The 17,500-nt window shown below is 45.4% G+C and overlaps 2 protein-coding genes across 3 annotated transcripts in view; one reads left to right on the top strand and one right to left on the bottom strand.

Annotated features, from left to right (window-relative positions):
• dlg1 (discs large 1) overlaps positions 1–17,500 on the top strand; it is a 1,301,051-nt gene that overhangs the window by 479,225 nt on the left and 804,326 nt on the right. The window contains exons 1-2 of one of the 2 annotated variants that reach the window (XM_070096114.1): positions 9,326–9,485; positions 11,090–11,155. The gene's annotated coding sequence lies outside the window, so the exon portion shown is untranslated. Of the gene's footprint in view, positions 1–9,325; positions 9,486–11,089; positions 11,156–17,500 lie in introns of those variants that run through there. The other variant, XM_070096113.1, reaches the window with a different exon arrangement.
• LOC128696842 (uncharacterized) lies at positions 7,080–9,326 on the bottom strand. Its single transcript, XM_053788242.2, has one exon. It carries the CDS (start codon positions 8,375–8,377, stop codon positions 7,229–7,231), a length of 1,149 nt encoding a protein of 382 aa, XP_053644217.1. The 5' UTR covers positions 8,378–9,326; the 3' UTR covers positions 7,080–7,228.

Here is a 17,500-nt window from a genome sequence, read left to right as displayed (position 1 = left end):
AAGTTAAGAAAGCCTAGAGAACAAATGGATTTGTCAGTTAAAAATAGGAGAGGAGAGTTATTAAATGGAGAGGTAGAGGTATTGGGAAGATGGAAGGAATATTTTGAGGAATTGTTAAATGTTGATGAAGATAGGGAAGCTGTGATTTCGTGTATAGGGCAAGGAGGAATAACATCTTGTAGGAGTGAGGAAGAGCCAGTTGTGAGTGTGGGGGAAGTTCGTGAGGCAGTAGGTAAAATGAAAGGGGGTAAGGCAGCCGGGATTGATGGGATAAAGATAGAAATGTTAAAAGCAGGTGGGGATATAGTTTTGGAGTGGTTGGTGCAATTATTTAATAAATGTATGGAAGAGGGTAAGGTACCTAGGGATTGGCAGAGAGCATGCATAGTTCCTTTGTATAAAGGCAAAGGGGATAAAAGAGAGTGCAAAAATTATAGGGGGATAAGTCTGTTGAGTGTACCTGGTAAAGTGTATGGTAGAGTTATAATTGAAAGAATTAAGAGTAAGACGGAGAATAGGATAGCAGATGAACAAGGAGGCTTTAGGAAAGGTAGGGGGTGTGTGGACCAGGTGTTTACAGTGAAACATATAAGTGAACAGTATTTAGATAAGGCTAAAGAGGTCTTTGTGGCATTTATGGATTTGGAAAAGGCGTATGACAGGGTGGATAGGGGGGCAATGTGGCAGATGTTGCAAGTGTATGGTGTAGGAGGTAGGTTACTGAAAGCAGTGAAGAGTTTTTACGAGGATAGTGAGGCTCAAGTTAGAGTATGTAGGAAAGAGGGAAATTTTTTCCCAGTAAAAGTAGGCCTTAGACAAGGATGTGTGATGTCACCGTGGTTGTTTAATATATTTATAGATGGGGTTGTAAGAGAAGTAAATGCGAGGGTCTTGGCAAGAGGCGTGGAGTTAAAAGATAAAGAATCACACACAAAGTGGGAGTTGTCACAGCTGCTCTTTGCCGATGACACTGTGCTCTTGGGAGATTCTGAAGAGAAGTTGCAGAGATTGGTGGATGAATTTGGTAGGGTGTGCAAAAGAAGAAAATTAAAGGTGAATACAGGAAAGAGTAAGGTTATGAGGATAACAAAAAGATTAGGTGATGAAAGATTGAATATCAGATTGGAGGGAGAGAGTATGGAGGAGGTGAACGTATTCAGATATTTGGGAGTGGACGTGTCAGCGGATGGGTCTATGAAAGATGAGGTGAATCATAGAATTGATGAGGGAAAAAGAGTGAGTGGTGCACTTAGGAGTCTGTGGAGACAAAGAACTTTGTCCTTGGAGGCAAAGAGGGGAATGTATGAGAGTATAGTTTTACCAACGCTCTTATATGGGTGTGAAGCGTGGGTGATGAATGTTGCAGCGAGGAGAAGGCTGGAGGCAGTGGAGATGTCATGTCTGAGGCCAATGTGTGGTGTGAATATAATGCAGAGAATTCGTAGTTTGGAAGTTAGGAGGAGGTGCGGGATTACCAAAACTGTTGTCCAGAGGGCTGAGGAAGGGTTGTTGAGGTGGTTCGGACATGTAGAGAGAATGGAGCGAAACAGAATGACTTCAAGAGTGTATCAGTCTGTAGTGGAAGGAAGGCGGGGTAGGGGTCGGCCTAGGAAGGGTTGGAGGGAGGGGGTAAAGGAGGTTTTGTGTGCGAGGGGCTTGGACTTCCAGCAGGCATGCGTGAGCGTGTTTGATAGGAGTGAATGGAGACAAATGGTTTTTAATACTTGACGTGCTGTTGGAGTGTGAGCAAAGTAACATTTATGAAGGGATTCAGGGAAACCGGCAGGCCGGACTTGAGTCCTGGAGATGGGAAGTACAGTGCCTGCACTCTGAAGGAGGGGTGTTAATGTTGCAGTTTAAAAACTGTAGTGTAAAGCACCCTTCTGGCAAGACAGTGATGGAGTGAATGATGGTGAAAGTTTTTCTTTTTCGGGCCACCCTGCCTTGGTGGGAATCGGCCGGTGTGATAATAAAAATATATATATATATATATATATATATATATATATATATATATATATATATATATATAATTACACACACATAGAAGCAGTATTGTTTTCCGATGTGTTGCTATCAGCGTGTTGCTCCCACATTGCACTGCAGTACACTTACCCGAGCTGAGATCCACTCGATATTGCGTGGCGAAGATATCTTTACACCGAGTGATGATCTGAGTGCCTGTTCTTGGCTGACTTGTCGTGAAAGATCACCAGATTTCAGGTGATTGTTGTTATTGTTGTGGGTGTCATCCTCAGTGAGCGTGTTATTAATATTACCAGGGGAAGTACGCCACATTTAATAATACAGTATTTTAACTCCTGAAACACAAATTTAAATTAAACTCAGTGTGTATATACGCTGTGAAAGTCACACGTCTCGGTGTATATACCGTGAGGTCAATTCTAATCACACCTTGTATGAAATACAACGTATTTCATGTTACAGTCTCAGCAGAAGATTAGTCTTGATGCCGTTGGTTAATGAGGTTTGAAGTCTATCGACTACACGAGGATCAATAAGGCTGCTCGTAACTCTTTCATTACCATACAAAAATATTTTAATCCCCAAAATAGGGATTACAGTAAATTCCTTGAATAAATACTGAGAGACATACACCTCTCAGTATACATTATACAGATATTGAAGTTACCTCTCTAAATATTTTTTTCTGGTTAGGTACATTAGATTTCCCAATACGTAATTTGATTTTGATTTAACTATGCTGGACCACAATTTAAGATTTCTACACTGTTTTTCATCAATGACCCCAGTGGAAATAAGTAACTTTGTCTGATTTTGGAGGAGTTATCATGTGTAATCTATACATAAGCTGCTATGATAATTTATGTAACTGTATTTATGTGTACCTGTACCTGAATAGCTTATAATGTCGTGCTTTGGAAATACTTGAAGAGCTACCCGTGTTCCAGCAAAAAAGCCGTTTTCTGTGATGTGTGGTGGGCGAGTCATTGAAAACGATGTCAGTGTTTCTCCCCGTAGATCATTATTCCCAACATCCAGGAGGGTCACCTTGATGCTGTGAGAAGCAGCGCTCTCGATCCTGGGAACTGCAACTGCCCCCTCTGATTGAGATTGAACCCCCTTCTTTCCCCTCCCCAGGAACTGTGACCCTTTTGGATTTAGCGTTTTCCATAGATGTAAAAAAAATAATCCTGATCACAAGCCTATCTGATGTTACCCTGACGTCAAATGACTTCAAACAGGCGATAGATGACATGCCCATACACTCTGCCCCAGGGCCAGACTCATGGAACTCCGTGTTCATCAAGAACCGCAAGAAGCCCCTATCACGAGCTTTTACCATCCTATGGAGAGAGCGCATGGACACGGGGGTCGTCCCACAGTTACTAAAAACAACAGACATAGCCCCACTCCACAAAGGGGGCAGCAAAGCAATAGCAAAAAAACTACAGACCGATAGCACTAACATCCCATATCATAAAAGTCTTTGAAAGGGTCCTAAGAAGCAAGATCGCCACCCATCTAGATACCCATCAGTTACACAACCCAGGGCAACATGGGTTTATAGCAGGTCGCTCCTGTCTGTCCCAACTACTGGATCACTACGACAAGGTCCTAGATGCACTAGAAGACAAAAAGAATGCAGATGTAATATATACAGACTTTGCAGAAGCCTTAGACAAGTGTGACCATGGCGTAATAGCGCACAAAATGCGTGCTAAAGGAATTACAGGAAAAAGTTGGTAGATGGATCTATAATTTCCTCACAAACAGAAGACAAAGAGTAGTAGTCAACAGAGCAAAGTCTAAGGCGGCTACGGTGAAAAGCTCTGTTCCACAAGGCACAGTACTCGCTCCCATCTTGTTTCTCATCCTCATATCTGACATAGACAAGGATGTCAGCCACAGCACCGTGTCTTCCTTTGCAGATGACACCCGAATCTGCATGACAGTGTCTTTCATTGCAGACACTGCAAGACCCCAGGCGGACATCAACCAAATCTTTCAGTGGGCTGCAGAAAACAATATGAAGTTCAACGATGAGAAATTTTAATTACTCCGATATGGTAAACATGAGGAAATTAAAACTTCATCAGAGTACAAAACAAATTCTGGCCACAAAATATAGCGAAAAACCAACGTCAAAGACCTGGGAGTGATCATGTCGGAGGATCTCACCTTCAAGGACCATAACATTGTATCAATCGCATCTGCTAGAAAAATGACAGGATGGATAATGAGAACCTTCAAAACTAGGGATGCCAAGCCCATGATAACACTCTTCAGGTCACTTGTTCTGTCTAGGCTGGAATATTGCTGCACACTAACAGCACCTTTCAAGGCAGGTGAAATTGCTGACCTAGAAAATGTACAGAGAACCTTCACGGCGCGCATAACAGAGATAAAACACCTCGATTACTGGGAGCGCTTGAGGTTCCTAAACCTGTACTCCCTGGAACGCAGGCGGGAGAGATACATGATTATATACACCTGGAAAATCCTAGAGGGACTAGTACCGAACTTGCACACGAAAATCACTCACAATGAAAGCAAAAGACTCGGCAGACGATGCAACATCCCCCCAATGAAAAGCAGGGATGTCACTAGCACGTTAAGAGACAATACAGTAAGTGTCAGGGGCCCGAGACTGTTCAACTGCCTCCCAGCATACATAAGGGGGATTACCAAAAGACCCCTTACTGTCTTCAAGCTGGCACTGGACAAGCATCTGAAGTCGGTACCTGACCAGCCGGGCTGTGGCTCGTACGTTGGATTGCGTGCAGCCAGCAGTAACAGCCTGGTTGATCAGGCTCTGATCCACCATGAGGCCTGGTCACAGACCGGGCCGCGGGGGCGTTGACCCCCGGAACTCTCTCCAGGTAAACTTGCAAATCGAAGGAACTTTACATGTGTAAAGATGTATTACGATGTATAATATTCCTAGTGATAAAGGGCAAGATCTTTTTTATTTATTATTATTTATTTCATTTATTAACGTCTGGAAGCATGTGCAGCAGTGTCAGATAGTGACGTTTTAGAAGGACATTGAACATCACATACTGACGTTTTAAAGCCACGATGGTATAAGGAGGCGGTATGATCATACACACCTTCCTGTCTCTTGTATACAGAGGCAGTATGATCATACACACCTTCCTGTCTCTTGTATACAGAGGTAGTATGATGATACACACCTTCCTGTCTCTTGTATACAGAGGCAGTATGATCATACACACCTTCCTGTCTCGTGTATACAGAGGCAGTATGATGATACACACCTTCCTGTCTCTTGTATACAGAGGCAGTATGATCATACACACCTTCCTGTCTCGTGTATACAGAGGCAGTATGATCATACACACCTTCCTGTCTCGTGTATACAGAGGCAGTATGATAATACACACCTTCCTGTCTCTTGTATACAGAGGCAGTATGATCATACACACCTTCCTGTCTCGTGTATACAGAGGCAGTATGATCATACACACCTTCCTGTCTCGTGTATACAGAGGCAGTATGATCACACACACCTTCCTGTCTCGTGTATACAGAGGCAGTATGATAATACACACCTTCCTGTCTCTTGTATACAGAGGCAGTATGATCATACACACCTTCCTGTCTCGTGTATACAGAGGCAGTATGATAATACACACCTTCCTGTCTCGTGTATACAGAGGCAGTATGATAATACACACCTTCCTGTCTCGTGTATACAGAGGCAGTATGATCATACACACCTTCCTGTCTCTTGTATACAGAGGCAGTATGATCATACACACCTTCCTGTCTCGTGTATACAGAGGCAGTATGATCATACACACCTTCCTGTCTCTTGTATACAGAGGCAGTATGATCATACACACCTTCCTGTCTCGTGTATACAGAGGCAATATGATCATACACACCTTCCTGTCTCTTGTATACAGAGGCAGTATGATAATACACACCTTCCTGTCTCGTGTATACAGAGGCAGTATGATAATACACATCTTCCTGTCTCGTGTATACAGAGGCAGTATGATCATATACACCCTCCTGTCTCTTGTATACAGAGGCAGTATGATCATACACACCTTTCTGTCTCTTGTATACAGAGGCAGTATGATAATACACGCCTTTCTGTCTCTTGTATACAGAGGCAGTATGATCATATACACCCTCCTGTCTCTTGTATACAGAGGCAGTATGATCATACACATCCTTCTGTCTAGTATATAAAGAGGCAGTATGATCATACACATCCTTCTGTCTAGTATATAAAGAGGCAGTATGATACCCTCCTGTCTAGTGTATGAAGAGGCAGTATGGTCATACACACCCTCCTGTCTCCTGTATAAAGAAGCAGTATGATCATACACACCCTCCTTTTTAGTGTATGAAGAGGCTGTATGATCATACACACTCTCCTGTCTTACGTACAGAGGCAGTATGATCATACACGCCCTCTCATTAGACACGGAGGGTTATAATTACTCGTGCGTTAATTATTTAACGATTATCTCGTTAAGCAGTTGCTACTTGTCCTGAATTCTAAGTGTAATGAAGCTACGGAAGGTAATTAATACAGGAGAAAGTAACTTTTGTAACGATTATATTTAAATTTCGGTTATGTACAGTTAATTGTTGGGTTTCAAACCTATCGACTACACGAGAGTCATTAAGGCTGCACTCCCCTTACTATCATCAAGACTACTTGAATCCTGAAAATGCTCAAGTTTCTCAGTGTATCTTCATGCAAAATATATACACTTTTCTGTATATATACCCTGTATACACACCTCTAGGTGTATATAACCCTGGATATATACCTCTTGGTGTATATAACCCTATATATACACCTCTGTGTATATAACCCTATATATACACCTCTATGTATATAACCCTATATATACACCTCTATGTATATAACCCTATATATACACCTCTGTGTGTATATACCCTAGTATATACACCTCTGTGTGTATATACCCTAGTATATACACCTCTGTGTGTATATACCCTGGTATATACACCTCTCGGTGTATGATCTTAATGATTTATAAAATATTTCTGATAGATAAAAGGGTATAATGACCATCTTTTAGTATAAATAAAATATGTACGCTTTATTTATTAAATAATATAAATTAGGTTTAGTGTATGTTTTTTTGTGTATTAGTTAAGAGATGATACAGTACCCTGCCAACACTGGGTATTTGCCAACAGATGGTACAGTACCCTGTCAAAAGTGTCCTAATATTCAGGTGAATCTGACGTAGATACTGTTCTCGCTATCGTGGGCGGAGCCTCTCTCTGCTTTCCACCCACCGCCTTCGCTATCACCCACGCCCACAACACCCAGTGAACCTCTCAGAACCACCCTTGCCACGGGGCCCAGGTTGTCCACCTCCTCGTAGATGTGGTTGTCGGGGTCGTCGTTGTCGTAGTCGGTTTTGTAGTAGTCGTTTTCGATGTTGGGGAAGCCTCCGACGACCATAGTTCCTGGTACAGTTTCCTCGTGTAGATGATTCTGGTCTTCCTTCTCTTTCACCTTCCTCCTCCTTACCATCAGTACAATTGTGGTGATGACGATGAAGACCATAATGGCTACAGTTAAAGCAGCGACGATGATCACTGTGTGCCAGGATAACCCAAAGATGGGGGAGGTAGACCAGTAATTAGTGGCGCTCTCAGGTTTTGTGAAGTACACCATCGTGGAGTGTTCTTTAGGAACCTGTACGTTTTCTGTGGTTATTGATGCCGTTGGAGGTATAACTACAGAAGTTTGGTGAGAGGTAACTGGATCTCCTTTAGTTTCAACGTGTGATGGCTGTGTTAGTGGCGGTGGTGGTAGTAGTGGTAGTATTGGTGGTGGTGGTGGTAGTAGTGGTAGTATTGGTGGGGGTGGGGGTGTTGTAGGGGGAGGGAAATCAGTGGGGTCGCAGTTATTTGCATAGGATAGTGAGCCACTGACGTAGACCTCAAAAGTACGACCTTTATTGAGGGTTGCAATTAATGTTTTCCTTGGTTGCCTGTCAACATGGAGGTGATACGAAGTTTGCAACAAAGCTGAGGTCTTGCTCGTCATGCGTATATTGTACCACTTGTCTGGTTGGTTTAGCTCTCTATTGTCTACAGTGATTTCACCAGTGTTTCCCAGGTATGCTATGACTTTCACTTGTAAGGACTTGAAGCCCTGGCCAGGCCTGAGGTAGAAGAACAACTCTGGAGAACTCTGGGAGAAGAGGAGACACCTGCCAGAATGTGGAGAAGTGAGGGAGTAAGTCGGACAACCGTAGCTGACTTGATATTGTCTAATGCAATCGTGAGAGACAGCAGATACCACTGCTATAGTGACCATCAGTGCTAGAACCACCGTCAGGCGCAACAGTGACACTCTTTGGCTCATGGTGTTTCTTGAAGTTGAAAACGACGACGATAACTTCGCTGACACCTTGTGTGTGTATGTCACACACTGTTTCAGGATATATGCTGTTGTGTGCACGAATCACCGTGAATATCATGTATATTGCCCGGCACTCGGTATTCAAGCACTTATCATGAGATCATTGTTGGTAATAGTTTACCTGGGGTATACCCCCTTGCCACAGCGAACTTGACACAGCTTCATTCTACACAGTCTTTTAAAGTATACCCAGGCTACACAGTCTTTAAGGTGTACGTATTACACAGTACCTTTAAGGAATATCCGTGCTTCACAATACTTTTTTAAGATTTGTTCATTCAACGAAGTGTCTTTGTGGTATACTTTTAGACTATACCCTTTCTATACGGTGTCTTTTTGAAGGTATACAATTATTGCTACACTATATCTTTAAGGTATGCTTGCTAAGCGATGTAATTTATAATTAACGTTTACCACACCAGATAATATTGTCTTTATGTATAACTGCACTATATTGCTTTCTTCAGGTGTACCTGTGTACATGATGCCTTCATTTGTGCATGCAGGGTCCTTTCTGAGGTACACCAAATGCAGCAGTGCCACAGTGAAGTCTTGTATGTATAGCAGTAGCAGACTGGCACCCTGGGGTACTGCCAGTGCCACACAGTGCCACGGTCGTCTCGTACGTATACCAGTAGAATAGTGGCGCCCTGAGGTTCACCCTAGTGTACCGTCAGTGCCACACAGTGTCACAGTGGAGTCTTGTACGTATACCAGTAGGATAGTGGCACCCTAGGTTCACCCTGGTGTACTGCTAGTGCCACACAGTGCCACGGTGGAGTCTCGCACGTATATCAGTAGGATAGTGGCAACCAGGCGTCCACTCCGACGGAGTGCCACGCGGACCTTTCACCGGGAATCCCTTATCCTGTAGCTGTCGTTGACCAGGGAGCGCTCAACCCTCAAGGGTCATAAAAAGGCTGGGGAATGGGACGCTATCAAGGTCGATCCTGGGAAGGTCAGGTTTGCTCTAGTCCCTTGGATCAAGGCGGCATTCCTAAAAGTAGAAGATAGTGCCGAATGGTCACGTGTGAAGCTTTGGAAACTTGAGGTAAGAATAATAGACCTCGTGGCTTCCTGTCGTTAAGGTCACTTTTGCCTGACTTGTGACGTGGTTTCCCGCCACCTGATGACGTCAGCCATGTTTACATCAGTGTGTGTACTCACCTGGTTGTGGTTGCAGGGGTCGATTCATAGCTCCTGGCCCCGCCTCTTCACTGGCTGCTACTGTATGTGTGTCATGCGGGTTTAGTGCTTCCCATGAATCTAATAATAATCGAATCATTATAGAGTAAGACTACTACTAATAGTATTAGCAATAATAATTACAGTAATCGAATCATTATAAAGAGTAAAAATAATAGTATTAGCAATAATAATAATAATAATAATAGTGGTGTGCCATATGCTGTGCCTCACACATTTCCCCGAAGTTAACTTTCTCTTATAATTGCGTTGTTCACCAGAAAGTAATTCCCCAGGATGTTGTGTGAGTTGTTGGGTAGCAGTGTTTCCTGTGCTTGAGCTGGATCCACCAGGCTGTGATGGATATGTGGGGACAAGGGCTGCAGCCTGGTTGATTAGGCAAGTACTAGACAAGTCTAGTACAGGGCCGGTCTGAGAGAGTTGGAAAACTCTCGAGACTCTTCAAAGGTATATCAGAAAAGGTGTGGCTCCCGGACTAGTGTTTCCTGTGGATGATCTGTGGCTTCTGTTGCTCTCTCTCTCTCTCTCTCTCTCTCTCTCTCTCTCTTAGACAGGGTTTTACAAGGTTAGGTTAAGGTTCCTAACTTTATTTACAAACTAAGATCTGTTACCTACATCAGCTCATTTGAAAGACTGTTTATTGTTATGAGACAAACAAATATGGAACAGGGTGAAGTTGGAGCCATCTGTGGGCCAGCGATTTTATTTGGTCAACTGACTTTTTTTCATCGATGTCATTATGCTCTCTTTCTTTCTCTCTCTCTCTCTCTTTTTCACAACCTTGTCAAGGTTACAAGTCAGTAGTTGTATGCTACCTGTCTGTCCAACTTTCTACAATACTGGGATTACAGTCACTGTTTTCCTTCTGTTTCTTGGCACTCGCCACGTCTCCAGTGACTTAATTTTTCTAGCGGTTCACACAGGGTTTCAGCTTCTTGCTTCAGAACCCAAGGTGATACAGTGTCAGGGTTCATTGCCTTTGAAGTTTGCTGATTATATTCCCTGCTCCTCTGAGTTACGGGAAAGAATACTTATCAGTATTAGTGCCATAGACAATTTTGGTCCAATATTTTTCATTGTATAAATTCGTTGATGCTAGTTCATCGTTCGTATTATATTAAATATTTTTGTTTATTTTCTATAGCTAATTTTCAGTATATGGTAAAAAAAAGAATTATGGAAATGTTCCAATGTTTCCCGCAGTATCGACTTTTCTATTTCTTATGTATATATATATATATATATATATATATATATATATATATATATATATATATATATATATATATATATATATATATATATATATATATATATATATATATATGTGTGTGTGTGTGTGTGTGTGTGTGTGTGTGTGTGTGTGTGTGTGTGTGTGTGTGTGTGTGTATGTATGTATGTATGTGTGTCTACAGAGCTGTGCGGTAACCAGTGTTTATAACATTTCAGGAGATCGAATTGGACGTGAGTGATGTGCCAGACTTACCTACACCTGAACCATCACCTGTGTTTGAGGTAAGGACTCTTTCTTTTTCTCTCTGAAAATTTTAGGAATACATGTAGTGTGCTGCTGCTGCTGTGATTGTTACATTGTTGCGGGGACACTCCCACAGTGCGCTGCTGTCCTTTTCTCGTTATCTGTATGATTGTTGTGGTATGGAAATGTTAGTGTGCTGCTACTACTGTATGTACTATTGTACAGATCAATCAGCTCATCCACCAGATTGTGAACCACTGTCACTGGCTCACAAGATGTGCTGTACCAGCACATCTCTGGGCATCTGCAAAACAAAAAAATCCGTGATGGCGGAATTCGTACGTAATTATTTTTAAGACTAGGCTTGACCAGTCAAGCAGCAGACAAGCCTAGCCCAGGGCCTGGCTGCTGGATTAGGAGAACGCTCTAAACCCATCAAAGGAATACAGAATAGATCAAAATTCAGTTGTCTTTAGGTCATAGTTGAGTGAAAGAAAAAAGGTGACATATTTCTACTTTTGTTTTCGTATCGTGACATTCTGTAAGAATAAAAAAAAAGACACGACTCATTTAGGACACTTTGAAAACGTGCCACATGACGTGGTGGGTGTTGAACTGTGGAAATAAGTCATTTTGACTTATTTTAGGGTTAGCCTAGGTAATTTACACATAGGGTACCATGTATAATAACTCGTGTAACTACTTATGTATACTTCTACCTGAATGTACTTATTTACGTACTAACTAGATACGTCCAGGTTTGTGTACGTTCAGTGTGCCGGAACTGTCGATAGTTGGAAGGTGTACTGTGCTAAAATATTGCTGTGAAAAATGATCAATTTTATCAAATCTCGTCCGCTATATTGAAGGATTTTTACAATTGTGTGCAATGTGCAGTGAACGTTTCCGTACACTGAAATTATCGCTGGGTGAGGTTCACTCGGCGCTCTTTGAACCGAGACGCGAAGTTCAGAAATTTGTTTGCGGTCTACCTGGCTTACCTGTATTCTTACCTGCATTAACAGGACTGGTTACAAACACTAGTTTACCTGGCAGACATTTTCTCAGCTCTTGAGTTTACTGAATTAAAGTCTCCAGAGCGTGAGCGCCACAGTGTGCAACACACGAGACAAGGTCGAAGCAGCGGTAGAGTATCCTGACGTTCTTCTGGTCAACGTAAATGCGAGTTCCCACCAGCATTTTTCAGCGTTACAGAAATTTTTGGAAACAAATGAAATTGTCTTGTATGAACATATGAAAGACGTCGTAAGACGTCCAGCAGCTGAGCCAGCAACTATGGAGTTATTTGATAAGACACGTGTGTAACAGTTAGGTATATCTGGAAACTTTTGCCAACAAAGAGGAAGTTAAACATGCCATAATAAAGAATGCAGAATAGGCGAAACGTTTTGGAATAGAGATACGGAACTGTTGCGTATGCATCTTATCAACTTCTCAGTATTGTGTACCATTATCATGTACAGATAAACACCCCAGCGACCCGTCTCACACCTGAACCCACAGTCTACTTGTTATTTCTCCCCGTCACACACTTGTCACATTACTATCAAGAGTAACTAATGGAGTTATCGTCTGATGAGCCAACTGTAAATACGTTTCCTTCGAAATCCTGTCTTTGGCCGGTTTTTCTGCGCTCACAGATCTGTATTACCCCGAGGCTGATAGCTGAGAAAGATCTGAGAGCGAAACTGGCCTCAGCTGCTGCTGACTTGACTGACCTTTGTGCTGAAATAAAGGTCCTTAAATCACACTGATAGATAAGCACCAAAACGTCAATATAATATTTTACTTACACAATTCTTATTGTTTTTAATTATTATTCACATCCGTAAGATGACATAACGTTGTATGTCTGAAATTTGTGCGATTATAGTTTAGTGCAGGAGTAAACATATGATGTTTGTGTTGACACTTGTGTGTCATGTGTGCCGTTGTAAAAAGATTAGTTATGAGTGACAAGGGTGAGGACGCGAGTGGGTGAACTAGGTCATAGTGTGGCACTGGGGTACGTGGACTAGGTCATAGTGTGGTACTGGGGGTACATGGACTAGGTCATAGTGTGGTACCGGGGGTACATAGACTAGGTCATAGTGTGGTACTGGGGTACGTGGACTAGGTCATAGTGTGGTACTGGGGGTACATGGACTAGGTCATAGTGTGGTACTGGGGTACGTGGACTAGGTCATAGTGTGGCACTGGGGGTACATAGACTAGGTCATAGTATGGTACTGGGGTGCGTGGACTAGGTCATTGTGTGGCACCGGGGGTACGTGAACTAAAACGTTCATTTACACGATAGTTACATTCTATGAGCACCCGTAAGGTGCTGCTGTCATGTACTCAATATTTACATATTGGGAGCGAACCTTAACTAGGTTACCTTGTCGTATTCCATCAGACAGGAGACGAACCATCTTAGGATTAAGACCCGTGTCAGGCCGCAGTTCCTGACGAATCAGTCAAACATCGCACAGAACGCGTCACATGACGCAGTGTCTGACTCAACTGGGAGACGTCAGTAAGGATATGAGGTAAATATTGCTTCTCGTGGGAGAGTGAGATGACGAAAGGGAGGGGGGATTTGTTTTCATTTTTCCGGAGTGGCAATCTCGTGCGAGTCGTTCGGGACAAAGAGAGGTAGTGGAGGCTCGATTCTCCGTCCGCAAATCTCGAAGCAGATACGATGTTCTCGGAGCCTGGCTTCCCTAGCGAAAGATGAAAAGGAGAAGAGGTGGGTAGGGGATTGATTGAAAATTGATTTTTCTAGTCTTAGGACCCTCTTTCATAGCCGGGTGGAGACAGTGGCTGCTTCCCTGTCGGAGGTCGGAGGTTCGAGCATTCTAGCCCTACCAGATGGAAAGTGAAAAAATAACCGAGGAGGGATAAAGAAAGGGAGAAAAATGAAGGAAATGAGAGAAAACGAAGGACGGGGAAAAGGAGGAACAAATGAAAGATTAAAGGATAAATGAGTACAGAAGAGGAACAAAGAGCAATGGAAAGAGGAGACGGAGGAAACGAGAAGGAAAAATTGAGAGAAGAGAGGGAGAGATAGAAATGAGAAAATAACAGGAAAAGGGAATAAGAAAGGAGATGAAGACAGAACAAGCAACAGTGAAGAAGAGAAAGACAGAACGATCAACAATGAAGAGGTAAGGAGGGAGGAGGCAGTATGATTGTTGTGATTAGAATAAATAAAGATAATAATGTGAAATATTAGTAAAGTGAAGGTGGAGAGTAAAAGGTGAAAGTGAAGACAAGAATTATTATAATTATCATTAAAGTAGTAATAAAAGTTATCATAATTATCATGAAAGTGGTTATAATAAATGAACTTAATAAAAATAAGCAATAATATTATTATTATTATTATTATTATTATTATTATTATTATTATTATTATAAGCACTAATACGCATGTTTACTATATTACAGGCTAAATATTGTTGGGGAAATGGAGGATTGTGGGAGGAAGTGCATCCTCAGAAAGAGCGACGAGGGAGTGTGTGCTGGGGAAGGATCACTGGGGAGTGTGTGCTGGGGAAGGATCACTGGGGAGTGTGTGCTGGGGAAGGATCACTGGGGAGTGTGTGCTGGGGAAGGATCACTGGGAAGGGTGTGCTGGGGAAGGATCACTGGGGAGGGTGTGCTGGGGAAGGATCACTGGGGAGGGTGTGCTGGGGAAGGATCACTGGGGAGTGTGTGCTGGGGAAGGATCACTGGGAAGGGTGTGCTGGGGAAGGATCACTGGGAGGGTGTGCTGGGGAAGGATCACTGGGGAGGGGGAAGGGTGTGCTGGGGAAGGATCACTGGGGAGGGTGTGCTGGGGAAGGATCACTGGGGGGTGTGCTGGGGAAGGATCACTGGGAAGGGTGTGCTGGGGAAGGATCACTGGGGAGGGTGTGCTGGGGAAGGATCACTGGGAGGGTGTGCTGGGGAAGGATCACTGGGGAGGGTGTGCTGGGGAAGGATCACTGGGGAGGGTGTGCTGGGGAAGGATCACTGGGGAGTGTGTGCTGGGGAAGGATCACTGGGAAGGGTGTGCTGGGGAAGGATCACTGGGAAGGGTGTGCTGGGGAAGGATCACTGGGGAGGGTGTGCTGGGGAAGGATCACTGGGGAGGGTGTGCTGGGGAAGGATCACTGGGGAGGGTGTGCTGGGGAAGGATCACTGGGGAGGGTGTGCTGGGGAAGGATCACTGGGGAGTGTGTGCTGGGGAAGGATCACTGGGAAGGGTGTGCTGGGGAAGGATCACTGGGGAGGGTGTGCTGGGGAAGGATCACTGGGGAGGGTGTGCTGGGGAAGGATCACTGGGGAGTGTGTGCTGGGGAAGGATCACTGGGAAGGGTGTGCTGGGGAAGGATCACTGGGAAGGGTGTGCTGGGGAAGGATCACTGGGGAGGGTGTGCTGGGGAAGGATCACTGGGGAGGGTGTGCTGGGGAAGGATCACTGGGGAGTGTGTGCTGGGGAAGGATCACTGGGAAGGGTGTGCTGGGGAAGGATCACTGGGAAGGGTGTGCTGGGGAAGGATCACTGGGGAGGGTGTGCTGGGGAAGGATCACTGGGGAGGGTGTGCTGGGGAAGGATCACTGGGGAGGGTGTGCTGGGGAAGGATCACTGGGAAGGGTGTGCTGGGGAAGGATCACTGGGGAGGGTGTGCTGGGGAAGGATCACTGGGGAGGGTGTGCTGGGGAAGGATCACTGGGGAGGGTGTGCTGGGGAAGGATCACTGGGGAGGGTGTGCTGGGGAAGGATCACTGGGGAGGGTGTGCTGGGGAAGGATCACTGGGGAGGGTGTGCTGGGGAAGGATCACTGGGGAGGGTGTGCTGGGGAAGGATCACTGGGGAGGGTGTGCTGGGGAAGGATCACTGGGGAGTGTGTGCTGGGGAAGGATCACTGGGGAGTGTGCTGGGGAAGGATCACTGGGGAGTGTGTGCTGGGGAAGGATCCCTGGGGAGTGTGTGCTGGGGAAGGATCACTGAGGAGTGTGTGCTGGGGAAGGATCACTGGGGAATGTCTGCTGGGGAAGGATCACTGTGGAGTGTGTGCTGGGGAGGGATCACTGGGGAGTGTGTGCTGGGGAAGGATCACTGGGGAGTGTGTGCTGGGGAAGGATCACTGGGGAGTGTGTGCTGGGGAAGGATCACTGGGGAGTGTGTGCTGGGGAAGGATCACTGGGGAGTGTGTGATGGGGAAGGATCACTGGGGAGTGTATGCTGGGGAAGAATCACTGGGGAGTGTGTGCTCGGGAAGGATCGCTGGGGAGTGTGTGCTGGGGAAGGATCACTGGGGAGTGTGTGCTGGGGAAGGATCACTGGGGAGTGTGTGCTGGGGAGGGATCACTGGGGAGTGTGTGCTGGGGAAGGATCATTGGGGAGTGTGTGCTGGGGAGGGATCACTGGGGAGTGTGTGCTGGGGAAGGATCACTGGGGAGTGTGTGCTGGGGAGGGATCACTGGGGAGTGTGTGCTGAGGAAGGATCACTGGGGAGTGTGTGCTGGGGAGGGATCACTGGGGAGTGTGTGCTGGGGAAGGATCACTGGGGAGTGTGTGCTGGGGAAGGATCACTGGGGAGTGTGTGCTGGGGAAGGATCACTGGAGAGTGTGTGCTTGGGAAGGATCACTGGGGAGTGTGTGCTAGGGAAGGATCACCGGGGAGTGCGCGCTGGGAAGGGATCACTGGGGAGTGTGTGCTGGGAAAGGTTCCCTGGGGAGTGTGTGCTGGGGAAGGATCACTGGGGAGTGTGTGCTGGGGAAGGATCACTGGGGAGTGGGTGCTGGGGAGGGATCACTTAGGAGTGTGTGCTGCGAAGGATCACTGGGGAGTGTGTGCTGGGGAACGATCACTGGGGAGTGTGTGCTGGGGAAGGATCACTGGAGAGTGTGTGCTGGGGAAGGATCACTGGGGAGTGTGTGCTGGGGAAGGATCACTGGGGAGGGATTACTGGGGGAAGTGTGCTGGGGAAGGATCACTGGGGAGTGTGTGATGGGAAAGGTTCCCTGGGGAGTGTGTGCTGGGGAACGATCACTTGGGAGTGTGTGCTGGGGAGGGATCACTGGGGAGTGTGTGCTGGGGAAGGATCACTGGGGAGTGTGTGCTGGGGAGGGATCACTGGGGAGTGTGTGCTGAGGAAGGATCACTGGGGAGTGTGTGCTGGGGAAGGATCACTGGGTAGTGTGTGCTGGAGAGGGATCACTGGGGAGTGTGTGCTGGGGAAGGATCACTGGGGAGTGTGTGCTGGGGAAGGATCACTGGGGAGGGATTACTGGGGGGAGTGTGCTGGGGAAGGATCACTGGGGAGTGTGTCATGGGAAAGGTTCCCTGGGGAGTGTGTGCTGAGGAAGGATCACTTGGGAGTGTCTG

The sequence above is a fragment of the Cherax quadricarinatus genome, chromosome 52 (assembly GCF_038502225.1).
Source record: "Cherax quadricarinatus isolate ZL_2023a chromosome 52, ASM3850222v1, whole genome shotgun sequence".
NCBI lineage: Eukaryota > Metazoa > Arthropoda > Malacostraca > Decapoda > Parastacidae > Cherax > Cherax quadricarinatus.
This window is presented reverse-complemented; position numbering and strand designations above follow the sequence as displayed.

Excerpts from the sequence above, each read along its gene's own strand:
- LOC128696842 (XM_053788242.2), bottom strand. The coding sequence starts at position 8,377 with ATGAGCCAAAGAGTGTCACTGTTGCGCCTGACGGTGGTTCTAGCACTG.